At 45.5% G+C, this 17,048-nt stretch overlaps 1 protein-coding gene across 1 annotated transcript in view; it reads left to right on the top strand.

Moving 5' to 3' along the window:
* The window catches only part of pigx (phosphatidylinositol glycan anchor biosynthesis, class X), a 50,805-nt gene extending 34,163 nt beyond the window's left edge, over positions 1-16,642 (top strand). Inside the window, exons 6-7 of the mRNA XM_068041773.1 lie at positions 14,365-14,536; positions 16,145-16,642. Of these exons, the coding sequence (XP_067897874.1) occupies positions 14,365-14,508 (144 nt within the window). The 3' untranslated portion in view covers positions 14,509-14,536; positions 16,145-16,642. The remainder of the gene's footprint in view (positions 1-14,364; positions 14,537-16,144) is intronic.
* Positions 16,643-17,048: the final 406 nt, after the last annotated feature.

Genomic DNA, 17,048 nt, shown 5'->3' with positions numbered 1-17,048 from the left:
CCTATCTTCCGTTTTTCACTTTGTTGCTTACCTGCACAAGCTTAAAATAACTGTAACAAAACCACCTTTAAAGTCCAAAAAGTAAGTTAACAGTAAAGTGATAGAGCGTGTCCAATCCGGCCTGACCCAACCCGAGCCCGAACATCAGACCTGAAAGTGCGACCCGACCCGAACCTAGCACATGTCGTCGGGTCTCGTCGTGTTTGGGTCGGGTAGCAGGCCTTTACCACCTACTGCCCCTGCCTCGGCTGATGAATCAGTACTTCTCTATGTTGAATACCAATTGGAAGAAGCACTGAGGGTAGCAAGGGTACAGACTGTACTCTGGGTGGGGGACTTTAATGTCCATTACCAAGAGTGGCTCGGTAACACCACTACTGACCGAGCTGGCCGAATCCTAAAGGACATAGCTGCTAGTCTGGGTCTGCAGCAGGTGGTGAGGGAACCACCAAGAGGGAAAAACCTACTTGACCTCGTCCTCATGAATTTACCTGTCACAGATGCATCTGTCCATGACAGTATTGGTAGGAGTTACCACTGCACAGTCCTTGTGGAGAAGAAGTCCCGTCTTCACACTGAGGGTACCCACCATCGTGTACTGTGGCACTACCACCGAGCTAAATGGAATAGATTCTGAACAGATTGAGAAACTCATAACTGGCATCCATGAAGCACTGTGGATCATCAGCAGCAGCAGAATTGTATTTAACCACAATCTGTAACCTCATGGCCCGGCATATCCCATACTCTACCATTACCATCAAGTCAGGGGACAAATCTGGTTCAATGAATAGTGCAGGAGGGCAGGCCAGGTGCAGCACCAAGCATACCTAAAAATGAGGTGTCAACCTGATGAAGCTACAACGCAGGACTACAAGCATGTCAAACAGCGGAAGCAGCATGCAATAGACAGGGCTAAGTGATCCCACAACCAACAGATCAGATCTAAGCTCTGCAGTCTTGCCACATCCAGTCATGAATAGTGGTGGACAATTAAACAACTAACTGGAGGAGGTGGCTCCACAAATATTCCCATCCTCAACAATGGGGGGGCCCAGCACATCAGTGCAAAAGATAAGGCTGAAGCATTTACATCCATCTTCAGTCAGAAGTACAGAGTGGATGATCCATCTCGGCCTCCTCCTGAGGTCCTCGGCATCACAGATGCCAGTCTTCAGCCAATCCGATTCACTCCACATGATATCAAGAAACGGCTGAAGGCACTGGATACCTCAAAGGCTATGGGCCCTGACAACATTCCGGCAATAGTACTGAAGACTTGCGCTCCAGAACTAGCTGCGCCCTCAGCCAAGCTGTCACACTACAACTACAACACTGACATCTACCTGACAATGTGGAAAACTGCCCAAGCATGTTCTGTACACAAAATGTAGGACAAGTCCAACCCGGCCACTTACCGCCCCATCAGTCTACTCCTGATCATCAGCAAAGTGAAGGAAGGGGTTGTTGACTGTGCTATCAAGCGGCACTTGCTCAGCGAAAACCTGCTCACTGACGCTCAGTTTGAGTTCCGCCAGGGCCACTCAGCTCCTGACCTCATTACAGCCTTGGTACAAATATGGAGAAAAGAGCTCAACTCTAGAGGTGAGGTGAGAGTGACTGACCTTGACTTCAAGGCAGCATTTGACCGAGTGTGGCATCAAGGAGCCCAAGCAAAACTGAAGTCGATGTGAATCGGGGGAAAACTCTCCACTGGTTGGAGTCATATCTAGCACAAAGGAAGATGGTTGTGGTAGTTGGAGGTCAATCCTCTAAGTCCCAGGACATTACTGCAGGAGTTCCTCAGGGTAGTGTCCCACTTCCCAACCATCTTCAGCTGCTTCATCAATGACCTTCCCTCCATCATAAGGTCAGAGGTGGGGATGTTCGCTGATGACTGCACAATGTTCAGCACTATTAACGACTCCTCAAATACTGAAGCAGCCCATGTCCATATGCAGCAAGACCTGGACAACATCCAGGCTTGGGCTGATAAGTAACAAGTAACATTTGCGCTACACAAGTGCCAGCCAATGACCATCTCCAACAAGAGAGAATCTAACCTTTGACATTCAATGGCATTACCATCGCTGAATCCCGCACTATCAACACCCTGGGGGTACCATTGACCAGCAACTGAACTGCCTGGATGGGTGCAACTCCAAGAACACTCAGGAAGCATCGACACCATCCAGGACAACGCAGCCTGCTTGTTTGGTACCCCATCCATCACCTTCAACATTCACTTCCTCCACCACCAGGGCACAGTGGCAGCAGTGTGTACCATCTACAAGATGCACTGTAGCAACTCACCAAGACACGTTCGACAGCACCTTCCAAACCCGTGACCTCTACTACGTAGAAGGACAAATGCAGCAGATGCATGGGAACACCACCACCTGCAAGTTCCCCTCCAAGCCACACACCATTCTGACTTGGAACTATATCGCCATTCCTTCACTGTCGCTGGGTCATAATCCTGGAACTCCCTTCCTAACAGCACTGTGCGTATACCTACACCCCAAGGACTGCAGCGGTTCTAGAAGACAGCTCACCACCATTTTCTCAAGGGCAATTAGGGATTGGCTATAAATGCTTGCCTAGCCAGCGATGCCCACATCCCCTGAACGAATTAAAAAAAAGAACTATAGAGCCATAGAAAAGTTACTAGGCCATTCAGTCCTTCGTGTCTGCGCCGACTAATAATACTAGCCGCACAGTCTAATCCCACCTTCCAGCACCTGGTCCATAGCCTTGCAGGTTACAACACTTCAGGAACATGTCCAGGTACCTTTTAAATGAGCTGAGGGTTTCTGCCTCCACCACTGATTCGGGCAACGAATTCCAGACACCCACCACCCTCTGGGTAAAAATGTTTTTCCTCATGTCCCCTCTAATCCTTCTAACAATCATCTTAAATCTGTGCCTCTTGGTAATTGACCTCTCTGCTAGGAGAAAAGGTCCTTCCTGTCTACTCTATCTAAGCTCCTCATAATTTGTACACCTCAATAACATCATCCCTCAGCCTCCTCTGTTGTAAGGAAAACAACCCTAGCCGATCCAATCTTTCCTCATAGCTGCAATTTCAAGCCTTGGCAACATTCTTGTAAATCTCCTCTGTACTCTCTCCAGAGCAATTATGTCCTTCCTGTAATGTGGTGACCAGAACTGTACGCAGTACTCCAGCTGTGGCCTAACCAGGGTTTTATGCAGTTCCAGCATTACATCCCTGCTTTTGTATTCTATATCTCAGCCAATAAAGGAAAGCATTCCATATGCCTTCTTCACCACTTTATCTCCCTGTTCTGCCACCTTCAGGGACCTGTGGACATGCACTCCAATGTCTCTCACTTCCTCTATCCGTCAATATCCTGCTTGTTTATTCCTCTGCTTTGTTTGCCCTCCCCAAATGCATTACGTCACACTTCTCCAGATTGAATTCCATTTGCCATTTTTCTGCTCACTCAACCAAACCATTGATACCATTCTGGCGTCTACGGCTATTCTCTTCACTATCAGCGACATGGCCAATTTTTGTGTCATCTGCAAATTTCCCAATCATGCCTCCCACATTTAAGTCCAAATCATTAATAAATACAACAAACAGCAAGGGATCCAACACTGAGCCCTGTGGAATGCCACTGGAAACCACTTTCCATTCGCAAAAACGTCCGTCGACCATTACCCTTTGTTTCCTGTCACTGAGCTAATTTTGGATCCAATTCGTCACATTCCCCTGTATCCCATGGGCTTTTACTTTTCTGACCAGTCTTCCGTGTGGGATCTTGTCAAATGCCTTACTAAAATCCATGCAGACAACATCCACTGCACTACCCTCATCAATCCTCCTTGTTACTTCCTCAAATTAAGCTGGTAAGGCACGACCTTTCCTTAACAAATCCGTGCTGATTATCCCTGATTATTCCGTGCCTTTCTAAATGACAGTTTATCCTGTCTCTCAGAATTGATTCTAATAATTTACCCACCACTGAGGTTAGACTGACCGGCGGCCTATAATTATTTGGTCTATCCCTCACACCCTTTTTAAACAATGGTACAACATTCGCAGACCTCCAATCTTCTGGTGCCTCGCCTGTATCTAGTGAGGAGTTGAAAATGGTCCTCAGAGCATCCGCTGTTTCCTACCTGACTTTGTTTAACAGCCTGGGATACAATCCATCCAGCCCTGGTGATTTATCCACCTGCAAGGATATCAGACCCTCCAGTACTTCCTCTCTCAGTATGCTTATCACATCTAATATTTCACACGCCTCCTCTTTAACTACAATATCTGCATCATCCCTCTCCTTTGTGAACACAGAGACAAAGTACTCATTAAGAACCCTGCCCACATATTTAGAGATACAGCACTGAAACAGGCCCTTCGGCCCACCGAGTGTGCCGACCAACAACCACCCATTTATACTAACCCTACAGTAATCCCATATTCCCTACCAGCTACCTACACTAGGGGCAATTTACAATGGCCAATTTACCTATCACCTGCAAGTCTTTGGCGGTGGGAGGAAACCGGAGCACCCGGCGAAAACCCACGCGGTCACAGGGAGAACTTGCAAACTCCACACAGGCAGTACCCAGAATTGAACCCGGGTCCCTGGAGCTGTGAGGCTGCGGTGCTAACCACTGCGCCACTGTGCCACCTTCTGCATCCACGCACAAATTACCTTGTACATCTCTGATAGGCCCTACCCTTTCCTTAGTTATCCTTTTGCTCTTAATGTACTGATAAAACATCTTTGGGTTTTCCTTGATTGTACCTGCCAATATTTTTTCATGCCCTCTCTTTGCTTTCCTAATTTCCTTTTTTACTTCACCCCTGCACTTTCTATACTTCTCTAGGCTTTCTAAAGTATTAAGTTTTTTGTGACTGTCATAAGCTTTATTTTTCTCTTTTATCTTGCCCTGTTTGTTTCTAGATAACCAGGGGGCTCTAGATTTGGCAGTACCACCCTTTATCTTTGTGGGGACATGTCTACACTGTGCCTGCAGAATCTCGCTTTTGAATGCCTCCCACTGGTTTGCCACTGATTTTCCTTCAAGTAGCTGTATCCAGTCCACTTTTGCCAGATCATCTCTCAGCTTCGTAAAATTTGCCTTCCCCCAATTTAGAACTTTTACTGCAGTTCTATCTTTGTCCTTTTCCATAATAATGCTAAATCTAACTGTGTTACGATCACTATATTCAAAATGGTCACCCACTGCTACTTCATCCACTTGCCCAGCTTCATTACCGAAGACCAAATCTAGAATTGTTCCTACCGCACCCCACCCCCCACCCCACCTTGTTACATGCTGGCAAAAAAAGTTCTCTTGAATGCAGTTCAAGAATTTTGCCCCCTCTGTGCCCTTCTCACTGTTTGTATCCCAGTTGATATTGGGGTAGTTGAAATCCCCAACTATTATTGCCCTATTGTTTTTGCACTGAGAAATTTGCCTACATATTTGTTCTTCTACCTCCCTCTCACTATTTGGGTGTCTATAGTAAACTCCTAGTAGTGTGGCTGCCCTTTTTTATTTTGGAGCTCAACCCATTTTGCCTCATTTAGCATATTATCCCTCCTCACAGCTGTAATTAATTGTTTAACCAATAATGTTACACCCCCTCCTTTTAATCCCCCTCTCTATCCTGCCTGAAAACTCTATATCCAGGGATATTTATTTCTACCTATATTTTTGCCCCTCTTTAAGCCAAGTTTACGTTATAGCAATGATATCGTGTTGCCATGTGTCTACCTGCGCCCTCAGCTCATCGGCTTTATTTGCTATACTCCTTGTATTTAAATAAATACCTTTTAACACTGTCAAATTCCTGGGCTGTACACTTTTTAACCTTTGCTTCTTCTGTCTTTCAGAGTCACTCGGCAATTTTCTGCCTCCCGTTCCCTGCTCTGAATTTGTCCTTTGTGGAAGTGCCCTCAGGTTCCCATCCTCCTGCTAACCAGTTTAAACCATCCCCAACGGCACTAGCAAACCTTCCTGCAAGTCTATTCATCCCAGTCCTGTTCAGGTGTAGACTGTCCAGCTTGTACAGATCCCACCTTCCCCAGAACCAGTCCCAATGCCCCAGAAATCTGAAGTCCTCTCTCCTGCACCATCTCTCCAGCCACACATTCACCTGGTGTATTCTCCTATTTCTATACTCACTAGCACGTGGCCTTGGGAGTAATCCGGAGATTACTACCTTTGACGTCCTGCTTGCTAATCTCTTTCCTAACTCCCTAAACTCAGCCTGCAGGACCTCATCCCCTTTTCTACCTATATCGTCGGTACCAATGTGGACCACGACCTCTGGCTGTGCACCCTCGCCATCCAGAATGCTCTGTAGCCACTCGGTGGTATTCCTGACCCTTGCACCAGGGAGACAACATACCATCCTGGAATCACATCTGCGACCACAGATTCGCCTGTCCGTTCCCCTAACTATGGTATCTCCTACCACTATTTTTCTCCTGTCTTTTCTCCTCCCTCCCTGCACAGCTGAGCCACCCTGGTGCTCTGGCCATGACTCACTGCACTCTCCAGAGGAACCCTCTCTCCCATCGGTACTCAGAACTGAATACCGGTTAGAAAATAGGATGTCCTCCGGGGACTCCTGCACTACCTGCCTTGCCCTTCTTGACTGTCTGGCAGCAACCCAGTCCCTCTCTTAAGCTGCGGGGTGACCACCTCCTGAAAAGTGCTATCCACCTACCTCTCATTCTTGCAAATGCACCTCAGCCGCTCCTCGAGTTCCAAGATTCGGCGCTCAAGATTTTGCATTTGGTGGCACTTTCTGCACATGTGGTTGTCCAGGACATGGGTAGGATTCTGGAGTCCCCACGTGCCACAGGATGTGCATTCGATGGGTGTGAGCAGCCCTGCCATGCCTCGAATTATTTATTTACTGCACCAAAATTTGGGCGGCACAGTAGCGCAGTGGTTAGCACCGCAGCCTCATAGCTCCAATGACCCGGGTCCGGTTCTGGGTACTGCCTGTGTGGAGTTTGCAAGTTCTCCCTGTGACCGTGTGGGTTTCCTCCGGGTGCTCCGGTTTCCTCCCACATGCCAAAGACTTGCGGGTTGATAGGTAAATTGGCCATTGTAAAAATTGCCCCTCGTGTAGGTAGGTGGTAGGAGAATTGTGGGGATGTGAGAGGGAAAATGGGATTAATGTAGGACTAGTATAAATGGGTGGTTGATGGACGGCGCGGACTCTTTAGGCCGAAGGGCCTGTTTCAGTGCTGTATCTCTCTATGACTCTAAAATTGGAAGTTAAATAGAACGAACAAGTAACCATCTATTGACTACTGGTATTTTAGTTTCTACTTAGTAGATAGACTTAAATGTTAGAGAAAAAAACATTTTAAAAAGTAATACCATTGAACATCAAGGGGAGATGGTTTGAGATGGTCATTGCCTGGCACTTGTGTGGTGTGAATGTTACTTGCCACTTATCAGCCCAAGCCTAGGTGTAATCCAGGTCTTGCTGCATATGGACACGGCTGCTTCAGTATCTGTGGAGTCACAAATGTTGCTGAACATTGTGCAATTATCAGCAAACATCCCCACCTCTGACCTTATGATGGAGGGAAGGTCATTGATGAAGCAGCTGAAAATGGTTGGGCGTGGGACACTACCCTGAGGAACTCCTGCAGTAATCTCCTGGGACTGAGATGATTTGACCTCCAACAAGCACAACCATCTTCCTTTGTGCTAGATATGACTCCAACCAGTGGAGAGTTTTCCCCTGATTCCCATTGACTCCAGTTTTGCTAGGACTCTTTGATGCCATACTCGGTCAAATGCTGCCTTGATGTCAAGGGCAGTCACTCTCACCTCTGGAGTTGAGGTCTTTTGTCCATGTTTGGACCAAGGCTGTAATGAGGTCAGGAGCTGAGTGGCCCTGGTGGAATCCAAATTGAGCGTTAGTGAGCAGGTTATTGCTGAGCAAGTATCACTTGATAACACTGTTGGCGACACCTTCCATCACATTACTGATTATTGAAAGTAGACTGATAGGGTGGTTAATGGCTGGGTTGGATTTGTCCCGCTTTTTGTCTTTTTTTTGGCAGTTTTCCACATTGCCAAGTAGATGGCAGTGTTGTAGCTGTACTGCGACGTCTTGGCTGGGGGCACAGCTAGTTCTGGAGAACAGGTCTTCAGTACTATTGCCAGAATGTTGTCAGGGCCCATAGCCTTTGCAGTATCCAGTGCCTTCAGCCGTTCCTTGATGTCACGTGCAGCGAATCGGATTGGCTGAAGACTGGCATCTGTGATGCTGGGGACCTCAGGAGGAGGCCAAGATGGATCATCCACTCAGCACATCTGGCTGAAGATGGATGCAAGTGCTTCAGCCTTGTCTTTTGCACTGATGTGCTGGGCTCGCTGATCATTCAAGATGGGGATATTTGTGGAGCCTCCTCCTCCTGTTTGTTGTTTAATTGTCTCCACCATTCATGACTGGATGTGGCAGGACTGCAGAGCTCAGATCTGATCCATTAGTTCTGGAATCACTTAGCCCTGTCTATTGCATGCTGCTTCTGCTGTTTGGCATGCAAGTAGTCCTGTGTTGTAACTGCACCAGGCTGACACCTCATTTTTAGGTATTCCTGGTGCTGCTCCTGGCATGCCTTCCTGCACTCTTCATGGTGAAGGTAGAGTGTGGGATATGCCAGGCCATGAGGTTACAGATTGTGGTTGAATACAGTTCTGCTGCTGCTGATGGCCCACAGCATCTCATGGATGCCCAGTTTTGAGTTGCTAGATCTGTTCCCAAAATCTATCCCATTTAGCATGGTAGTAGTGCCACACAACATTATGGTGGATATCCTCAATGTGAAGACAGGACTTCGTCTTCACAAGGACTGTGCAGTGGTCACACCTACCAATACTGTCATGGACAGATGCATCTGCGACAGGTAGATTGGTGAGGGCAAGGTCAAGTAGGTTTTTCCCTCACCACCTGCTGCAGACCCAGTCTAGCAGCTATGTCCTTTAGGACTCGGTCAGTAGTGGTGCGCCCAAGCCACTCTTGGTGATGGACACTGAAGTCCCCCGTCCAGAGTACATTCTGTGCCCTTGCTACCCTTAGTGCTTCTTCCAGTTGGTGTTCAACATAGAGAAGCACTGCTGCGTCAGATGAGGAGGGGCAGGAGGTTTCTTTGCCCATACTTGACTTGCTGCCATGAGACTTCATGGAATCTCGAGTTAATGTTGAGGACTCCCAGGGCAACTCCCTCCCATCTGTATATCACTGTGCCGCCACATCTGGTGGGTCTGTCCTACTGGTGGGACGGGACATACCCAGGCATGTGATGGTGATGTCAGTGACGTTGTCTGTAAAGTATGATTCCATGAGTATGACTATGTCAGGCTGTTGCTTGACTCGTCTGTGGGACAGCTCTCACAATTTCGACACAGGCCCCCAGATGTTAGTAAGGAGGACTTTGCAGGGTCGACACAACTGGATTTGTCTTTGTCGTTTCCAGTGCCTAGGTCAATGTTGGGTGGTCCATCCGGTTTCATTACACTTTGTAGCAGTTTAATACAACTGAGTGGCTTGCTAGATTATTTCAGGGGCCATTTAAGAATCAACCAGATTGCTGTGGGTATGGAGTCACGTGTAGGCCAGACCAGGTAAGGACGACAGATTTCTTTCCCTAAAGAATGTTAGTGAAACAGATGCGTTTTTACAACAATCGACAATGGTTTCCATTAGACCAGCTTTTGAATTTCAAGATGCATTGCAGCAACGCACCAAGGCTACTCAGGCAGCACCTTCCAAACCTGCAACCTCCACAACCTAGAAGGACAAGGGCAGCAGATACATGGGAACACCACCACCTGCAAGTTCCCCTCCAAACCACACACCGTTCTGACTTGGAACTATATCGTCACTGGGTCAAAATCCTTCCTAACAGCAATGTTGGTGTACCTACCCCACATGGATTGCAGCAGTTCAAGAAGGCAGCTCACCACCACCTTCTCAATGGCAATTAGGGATTAGCAATAAATGCGCTCATAGCCAGCGACACCCACATCCCATGAAACAAATAATTTTTAAAAATGGGGGATGTGGTGAATTGAGCAGTGGTTGAAACTAATGATACATTTGGTAGGATATGGCAATTGAAGATGCTTTCCCTGACCTTGACCCCTCAAGTGAGATCATTAACCCTCTTCATACAGCACATCCAGGTTCTTGGGCTGCATTCCTGGCACTGACCTCCGCAGCTATCTGTTCCCGCTGCCTTCTGATCATGTTTCTGGAGGGACTTCTGCCTCACTGAGGGTAAAGGACATCTCTGCTCCTTTCCACCTCCTCCACCAAGACATCCAGTGCAGTGTCCAAAAATCTGGGTGCCTGTTGTCTCCCATAGTTATCCATTGATCCCTTTTTGCCAGGTCAGATTGAGTTGCAAACAACCCCCAGCACCTTCTTCAGCCACATCGTACCTCCCCTTTAAGAGTAACAAGTTAGCTTTAAGCAGTGCAGGCTCGCTTTAAGAAGTGCAAGTTATTAATGATATTGCCCCCCCTGCTGATGTGTGCAGTCAATGAATAGAATGGAAAGTGCTGGCTGCAAGCATCTTTGACCCTACCATCCTGGCAAACTACTACCCCATCTCCAACTTCCCTTTCCTCTCCAAAGTCCTTGAACCTATTGTCACCTCCCAAATCTGTATCAATCTTTCCTGGAACTCCATATTTGAATCCCTCCAATCAGGTTTCTGCCCCTGACACTGTACCAAAATGGCTCTTAACAAAGTCACAAATAACATCCTATGTGGTTGTGATAAAGGTAAACTATCATTCCTCATCCTTCTCGACCTGTCTGCAGCCTTTGACATGGCTGACCATACCATCCTCCTCCAGAGCCTCTCCACTGTCGTCTGGTTCCATTCTTATCTATTTAATCATACCCAGAGTATTACTTGCAGTGGCTTCTCTTCCCACTTCTGCAGCATTACCTCTCATGTTCCTCAAAGATTTATCCATGGCCCCCTCCTATTTCTCATCTACATGCTGTCCCTCAGCAACATCATCCAAAAGCATCGCATTAGTTTTCACATGTATGGACACCCAGCTCTACCTCATCACCACCTCTTTTGTTTCCTCCACTGTTGTGAAATTATCAGACTGCTTATCCGACATCCAGTACTGGGTGAGCAGAGATTTCCTTCAAAAATATGTTGGGAAGACTAAAGCCATTGTCTTTGGTCCATGCTGCAAACTTCATTCCCTAGCTACCTACTCCATCCCTCTCCCTGGCAACTGTCTGAGACTAAACCAGACTGTTTGCAACCTTGGTGTTGTATTTGACCCCGAAATGAGCTTCCGACCACATATCCGCACCATGACTAAGACTACCCATTTCCACCTTCCTAACATCGCCCCACTTCGCTCCTGCCTCAGCTCATCTTCTGTTGAAACTCTCATCCATGCCTTTGTTACCTCTAGACTTGACTATTCCAATGTGCTCCTGGCTGACCTCCCATATTCCGCCCTCTGTAAACTTGAGGTCATATCTTAACTCCCACCAAGCCCTGTTCACCAGTCGCTGACCTACATTGGCCCCTCGTTTGTCAGTGTTTAAATTTTAACATTTTCATCCTTGTTTTCAAATCCCTCCATGGCCTCACTCCTTTCTATCTCTGCAGTCTACTCCACAACCCTCCGAGATGCCTGCTGTCATCTAATTCTGGCCTCTTGAACATCCCCGATTTTAAATGCTCCGCTATTGGAGGCCTTCAGCTGCCTAGGTCCTAAGATCTAGAATTCCCTCCCTAAAGGAGGACAAAGAGGTTGATCAAGCGGGGGAAAATACAATATGAGAGTAAACTTGCGGGGAACATAAAAACTGACTGTAAAAGCTTCTATAAATATGTGAAGAGAAAAAGATTAATGAAGACAAATGTAGGTCCTTTACAGTCAGAAATGGGGGAAATTATAATGGGGAATAAAGAAATGGCAGAACAATTAAACAAATACTTTGGTTCTGTCTTCACAAAGGCTGACACAAATAATCTCCCAGAAATGTTAGGGAACCAAGGGTCTAATGAGCGGGAGGAACTGAAGGAAATCAGTATTAGTAAAAAAAAAGTACGAGGGAAATTAATGGGGTTAAAAGCTGACAAATCCCCAGGGCCTGATACTCTACATCCCACAGTACTAAAGGAAGTGGCTCTGGAAATAGTGGATGCATTGGTGGTCATCTTCCAAAATTCTATAGATTCTGGAGCAGTTCCTACAGATTGGAGGGTGGCAAATGTAACCCCGTTATTTCAAAAAGGAGGGAGAGAAAAAACAGGGAATTACAGATCAGTTAGCCTTACATCAGTAGTGGGGAAAATGCTAGAGTCTATTATAAAGGATGTGATAGCAGAACACCTGGAAAGCAGAGACGGCATTGGACAAAGTCAGCATGGGTTTACAAAAAGGAAATCATGCTTAACAAATCTACTGGAGCTTTTTGAGGATGTAACTAGTCGAATAGATAAAGGAGAACCAGTGGATGTGGTGTATTTGGACTTTCAGAAGACTTTTGATAAGGTCCCACATAAGAGGTTAGTGTGCAAAATTAAAGCATATGGGATTGGGGGTAATATACTGGCATGGATTGAGAATTGGTTGACAGACAGGAAATAGAGAGTAGGAATAAACGGGTCTTTTTCCAGGTGGCAGACAGTGACTAGTGGGGTACTGCAGGGATCTGTGCTTGGGCCCCAGCTATTCACAATATATGTTAATGACTTGGGTGAGGGAACTAAATGTAACATTTCCAAGTTTGCAGACGACACAAAGCTGGGGGGGTGGGGGAGTGGGTGCAGGGAGAATGTGAACTGTGAGGAGGATGCAAAGCGGCTCCACTGTGATTTGGACAAGTTGGGTGAGTGAGCAAATGCATGGCAGATGCAGTATAAAATGGATAAATGTGAGGTTATCCACTTTGGTTGTAAAAGCAGAAAGTCAGATTATTATCTGAATGGTGATAGATTGGGAAAAGGGGGAGGTGCAATGAGACCTGGGTGTCCTTGTACACCAGTCGCTGAAAGCAAACCTTCAGGTGCTGCAAGCAGTTAGGAAGGCGAATGGTATGTTGGCCTTCATTGCAAGAGGATTTGAGTGCAGGAGCAAGGATGTCTTACTGCAGTTATACAGGGCCTTGGTGAGACCACATCTGGAGTATTGTGTGCAGTTTTGGTCTCCTTATCTGAGGAAGAATGTTCTTGCCATGGAGGGAGTGCAAAGAAGATTTACTAGGCTGATTCCTGGGATGACAGGATTGACGTATGAGGAGAGATTGGATTGACTAGGCCTATATTCACTAGAGTTTAGAAGAATGAGAGGGGATTCATAGAAACCTATAAAATTCTAACAGGACTAGACAGGCTTGATGCAGGGAGGATGTTCCCGATGGCTGGGGAGTCCAGAACTAGGGGTCACAGTCTCAGGATACAGGGTATGCCATTTAGAACCGAGATGAGAAATCTTTTCACTCAGAGGATGGTGAACCTGTGGAATTCTCTACCGCAGAAGGCAGTGGAGCCAAGTGATTAAATATATTCAAGAAAGAGTTATATGTATTTCTTAATGCCAAAGGGATCAAGGGATATGGGGAGAAAACAGGAACAGGATATTGAATTAGACGATCAGCCGCGATCTTTTTTGAATGGCGGAACAAGCCCGAAGGGCCAAATGGCCTACTCCTGCTCCTATTTTCTATGTTTCTAAGTCAACCTCTCTGCCTCTCTATCTTTCTTTAAGACGTTCCTTAAAACCTACCTTTTTGACCAAGTTTTTGGCCATCTGCCCTAATATTGCCTTATGTGGCTCAGTACCTAATTTTGTTTTATGACACTCCTATGAAGCGCCTTAGGATATTTGATGATGTTAAAGATGCTATATGTTGTAATAGAGTTGGATAAAGTGGAGCGGGAGGGGAGATTGGAAGGCTTTTATCATGCTTTGTGATGCTGATGTTACACAACTTGGATATCCTCCTACAGCCCCGGAGTTGCAAAACTCAACTGCCCACAAAAACAGGAGCACAACCTATTGGATGTGCTGAGGTCTGTGCCTGATTATCCACTCTCTGCTCCTGTTGAACAACGTTCCATGTCAGGAATGGAGCCTTCTAATTTGAGGATTAATATTTGTACATATAGTTTGCTGTTGAATCAGAAGTAAATAATACATTATTCTTAAAAAGCACTCCCAGCATAAGTTGGAATTTGGAACATGGGATTAGTAAGTATGGCCATACAGTGTAATGATGTGATTGCTTCCTATTTACAAGTTACCAAACCCCAGAATCTCTTTTTGTTTCAGGTTGCTGTATTTCATGATTCCTTCTATTTGCAGGTTATAAAACCCCTAACACTACAGATTCCTGTTGGGCAGAAGAAGCATGTACTGGCTGTGACCACTGCAACGTTACTCACTACCATTCTGTGCTGCAGCTTGCTTATCAGAACTGTGTGGATACACGGCCAGTTTGAACACTAACTTAAGAATGATGGAAGGTTGTTAAAAGGTGAAGTTTCCAGTCTTGGCAATTACCAGAATAGTTTGGAATAGCACACTGAAACCCATTTATATATTCAATAATTTTACCAATGAATTAACTCAGTAGTCCTAGCAAGTCTGCAGCCAGTGAAGTTAGTGTCAACTTGGAGAGTTCTGGCCATCCTATTGCTTGTAGTTAGTGCATGCAGCTCATTGATTTTCCCTTCCTTGGCATCCCTCTATGGTCAGATTTTATGGCAGGGGTGGGGGAATTGCTTTGTTTGCTGAGGGTAGATGGATCCAAAAATGGAGACCATTCAGCTCATCATAACAGTGCCGGCTCTTTGGTTGATCTATTCTAAAAATTGCAGTCCTCTGCTCTTTCTCCATTGCCATGTAACTTTCTTCCCTTCAAGTATTTATAGGAACAGGAGTAGGCCATATAGCCCCTGGAGCCTGTTCTGCTATTCAATGAGGACATAGCTGATCTGCACCCCATATCCCTTAATAACTTTGGCTAACAAAGATCTATCAATCTCAGTTTGAATTGACTTAGCACCAATTGTCGTTTGGGAACGAGAGTTCCTAACTTCTACCACCCTTTGCGTGTAGAAGTGTTCCTTAATTTCTCTCCTGGAAAGGTCTGGCTCTAATTTTTAGAATATGCCCCTTAGTCCTAGACTCCTCAATCAACAGAAATAGTTTTTCTCTACCTACCCTATCTGTTCCCCTTAATATCTTGAAAACTTTGACCAAATCATCCCTTAACCTTCTAAATTCCAGGGAATTAAGCCCTAGTTGTGTAATCTTGCCTCATCATTTAACCCTCGATATCATTCTGGTAAATCTACACTGCACTCCCTCCAAGGCCAATATATCCTTCCTACGGTGTGATGCCCAGAACTGCTCACAGTATTCCAGGTGTGCTCTAATTAGGGCTTTGTATTGCTGAAGCACAACTTCTACCCCCGTGTATTCAATTCCTTTACATATAAAGGTCAGCATTCCATTACCCTTTTTGATTATTTTCTTTACCTGCTCATGACATTTTAATGATCTATGTACTTGGACGCCCAAGTCTCTTTGGTCCTCCACTGTTTCTAGCCTTTCACCATTTTTTTCCAATTCCCTTTTGAATGCTATTCTTAAATCTGCTTTGACCACCCTTTTATGCAGTGCATTCTAGATCACAGCAATTTGCTGTGTAAAAAAATGTTTTCTCGTGTCGCCTGTGCTGTAAGCATAGGTAAAGGAGGCTGGTCTGTCTATCTTTCTATATAGATTGCACAAATTGTGCACATTATACTGTCTATGTCTGACACTTAAGGAGGAAATTAATGCTGGGAATTCCCTCGGTTCTTTTGATCAGATGCCATAACATCGGTTGTTTAAACCCTGTTCATGCCACATAAACGGGGTTTCCACTGACGTTACATAGGCAACTGAGAGAACCCCCAACAAAATTGTCAGGGTAATTTACTCGCCACCACATAAGCTTTTGATCTAGTGCCATAATTTACACGTAAACACTGGAGAAATGGCACAAGCAGCCGTTTACACTGTTTTGTGGATAAAATTACTTCTGAAATCTGAACCGTATAGGAGATTTGAGCTCTTGCTTTCTCTGCTTCCCCAGGGTCTCATGCGGAATCAAGGAGCTGAATTTCTTACAGTGCTGCATTGTTACCTCTACGAAGACCCCTTTGAGCCGTGTGTGGAATGATGTTTGGCATAGGACTTGCTGCTGCTCCACACTCCTTCGCTATGCTTGGAGCTGAAATAGTAACTCACCTGCCCAAAGACAGGGGGATGGAATGTCTGACTCTGCCCAACACTGTCAGCATCAACATCTGGCATTGTGTGGGCATTCTTCCCATCCCTGGTTTCCTCATTGGTATGGATTGAATAATAATATGGACTATATCAATAAACAACTGGAGTATATGTTTGAATAATTTGTACAGACTGTATCATCTAACAACTATGTGGCTGTATCATTAAATATCTGGTGAGGATTATATCAATGGATAACCAGGGATTGTATCACCCAACAACTGATGTAGACTGTATTGTTTAGCAACTGTGGCTGTATTATTCAGTATCTGGCATGGAGTATATCATTTAATAACTGCTACCGAGCATATCATTGGATAATTATTATATTGTTCAATAACTGGTATGGACCATATCAATGAAAAACTGGTGAGGGGTGTGTCATTGAACAAATAGTCCAGACTGCAGCATCCAACAGGTATGGACTATGCAATGACTGATATGTAGGGTAATGTCAGTAGTACTCCAGCTTAAGGTCATCTTGTGGCTGAAAAGAAAAATGTCAGCCTCTTCTTCGTTGACATAGGAAATGAAAAGAAAGAACTACTCCATAATAAAGGAAAATTGAAGCCTCTGAAATGACAAAACATAGAATCAAACTGGGTGTATCCATCTGTTTTTGGATAATGAAAGTTAAATAATTGAATTCTTAGAAAAAGAAAATAAAAACATTTTGAGAAATTCTGGGGAAGTAGGAAGTGTGGGAC

The sequence above is a fragment of the Heterodontus francisci genome, chromosome 11 (assembly GCF_036365525.1).
Source record: "Heterodontus francisci isolate sHetFra1 chromosome 11, sHetFra1.hap1, whole genome shotgun sequence".
Lineage (NCBI taxonomy): Eukaryota > Metazoa > Chordata > Chondrichthyes > Heterodontiformes > Heterodontidae > Heterodontus > Heterodontus francisci.
This window is presented reverse-complemented; position numbering and strand designations above follow the sequence as displayed.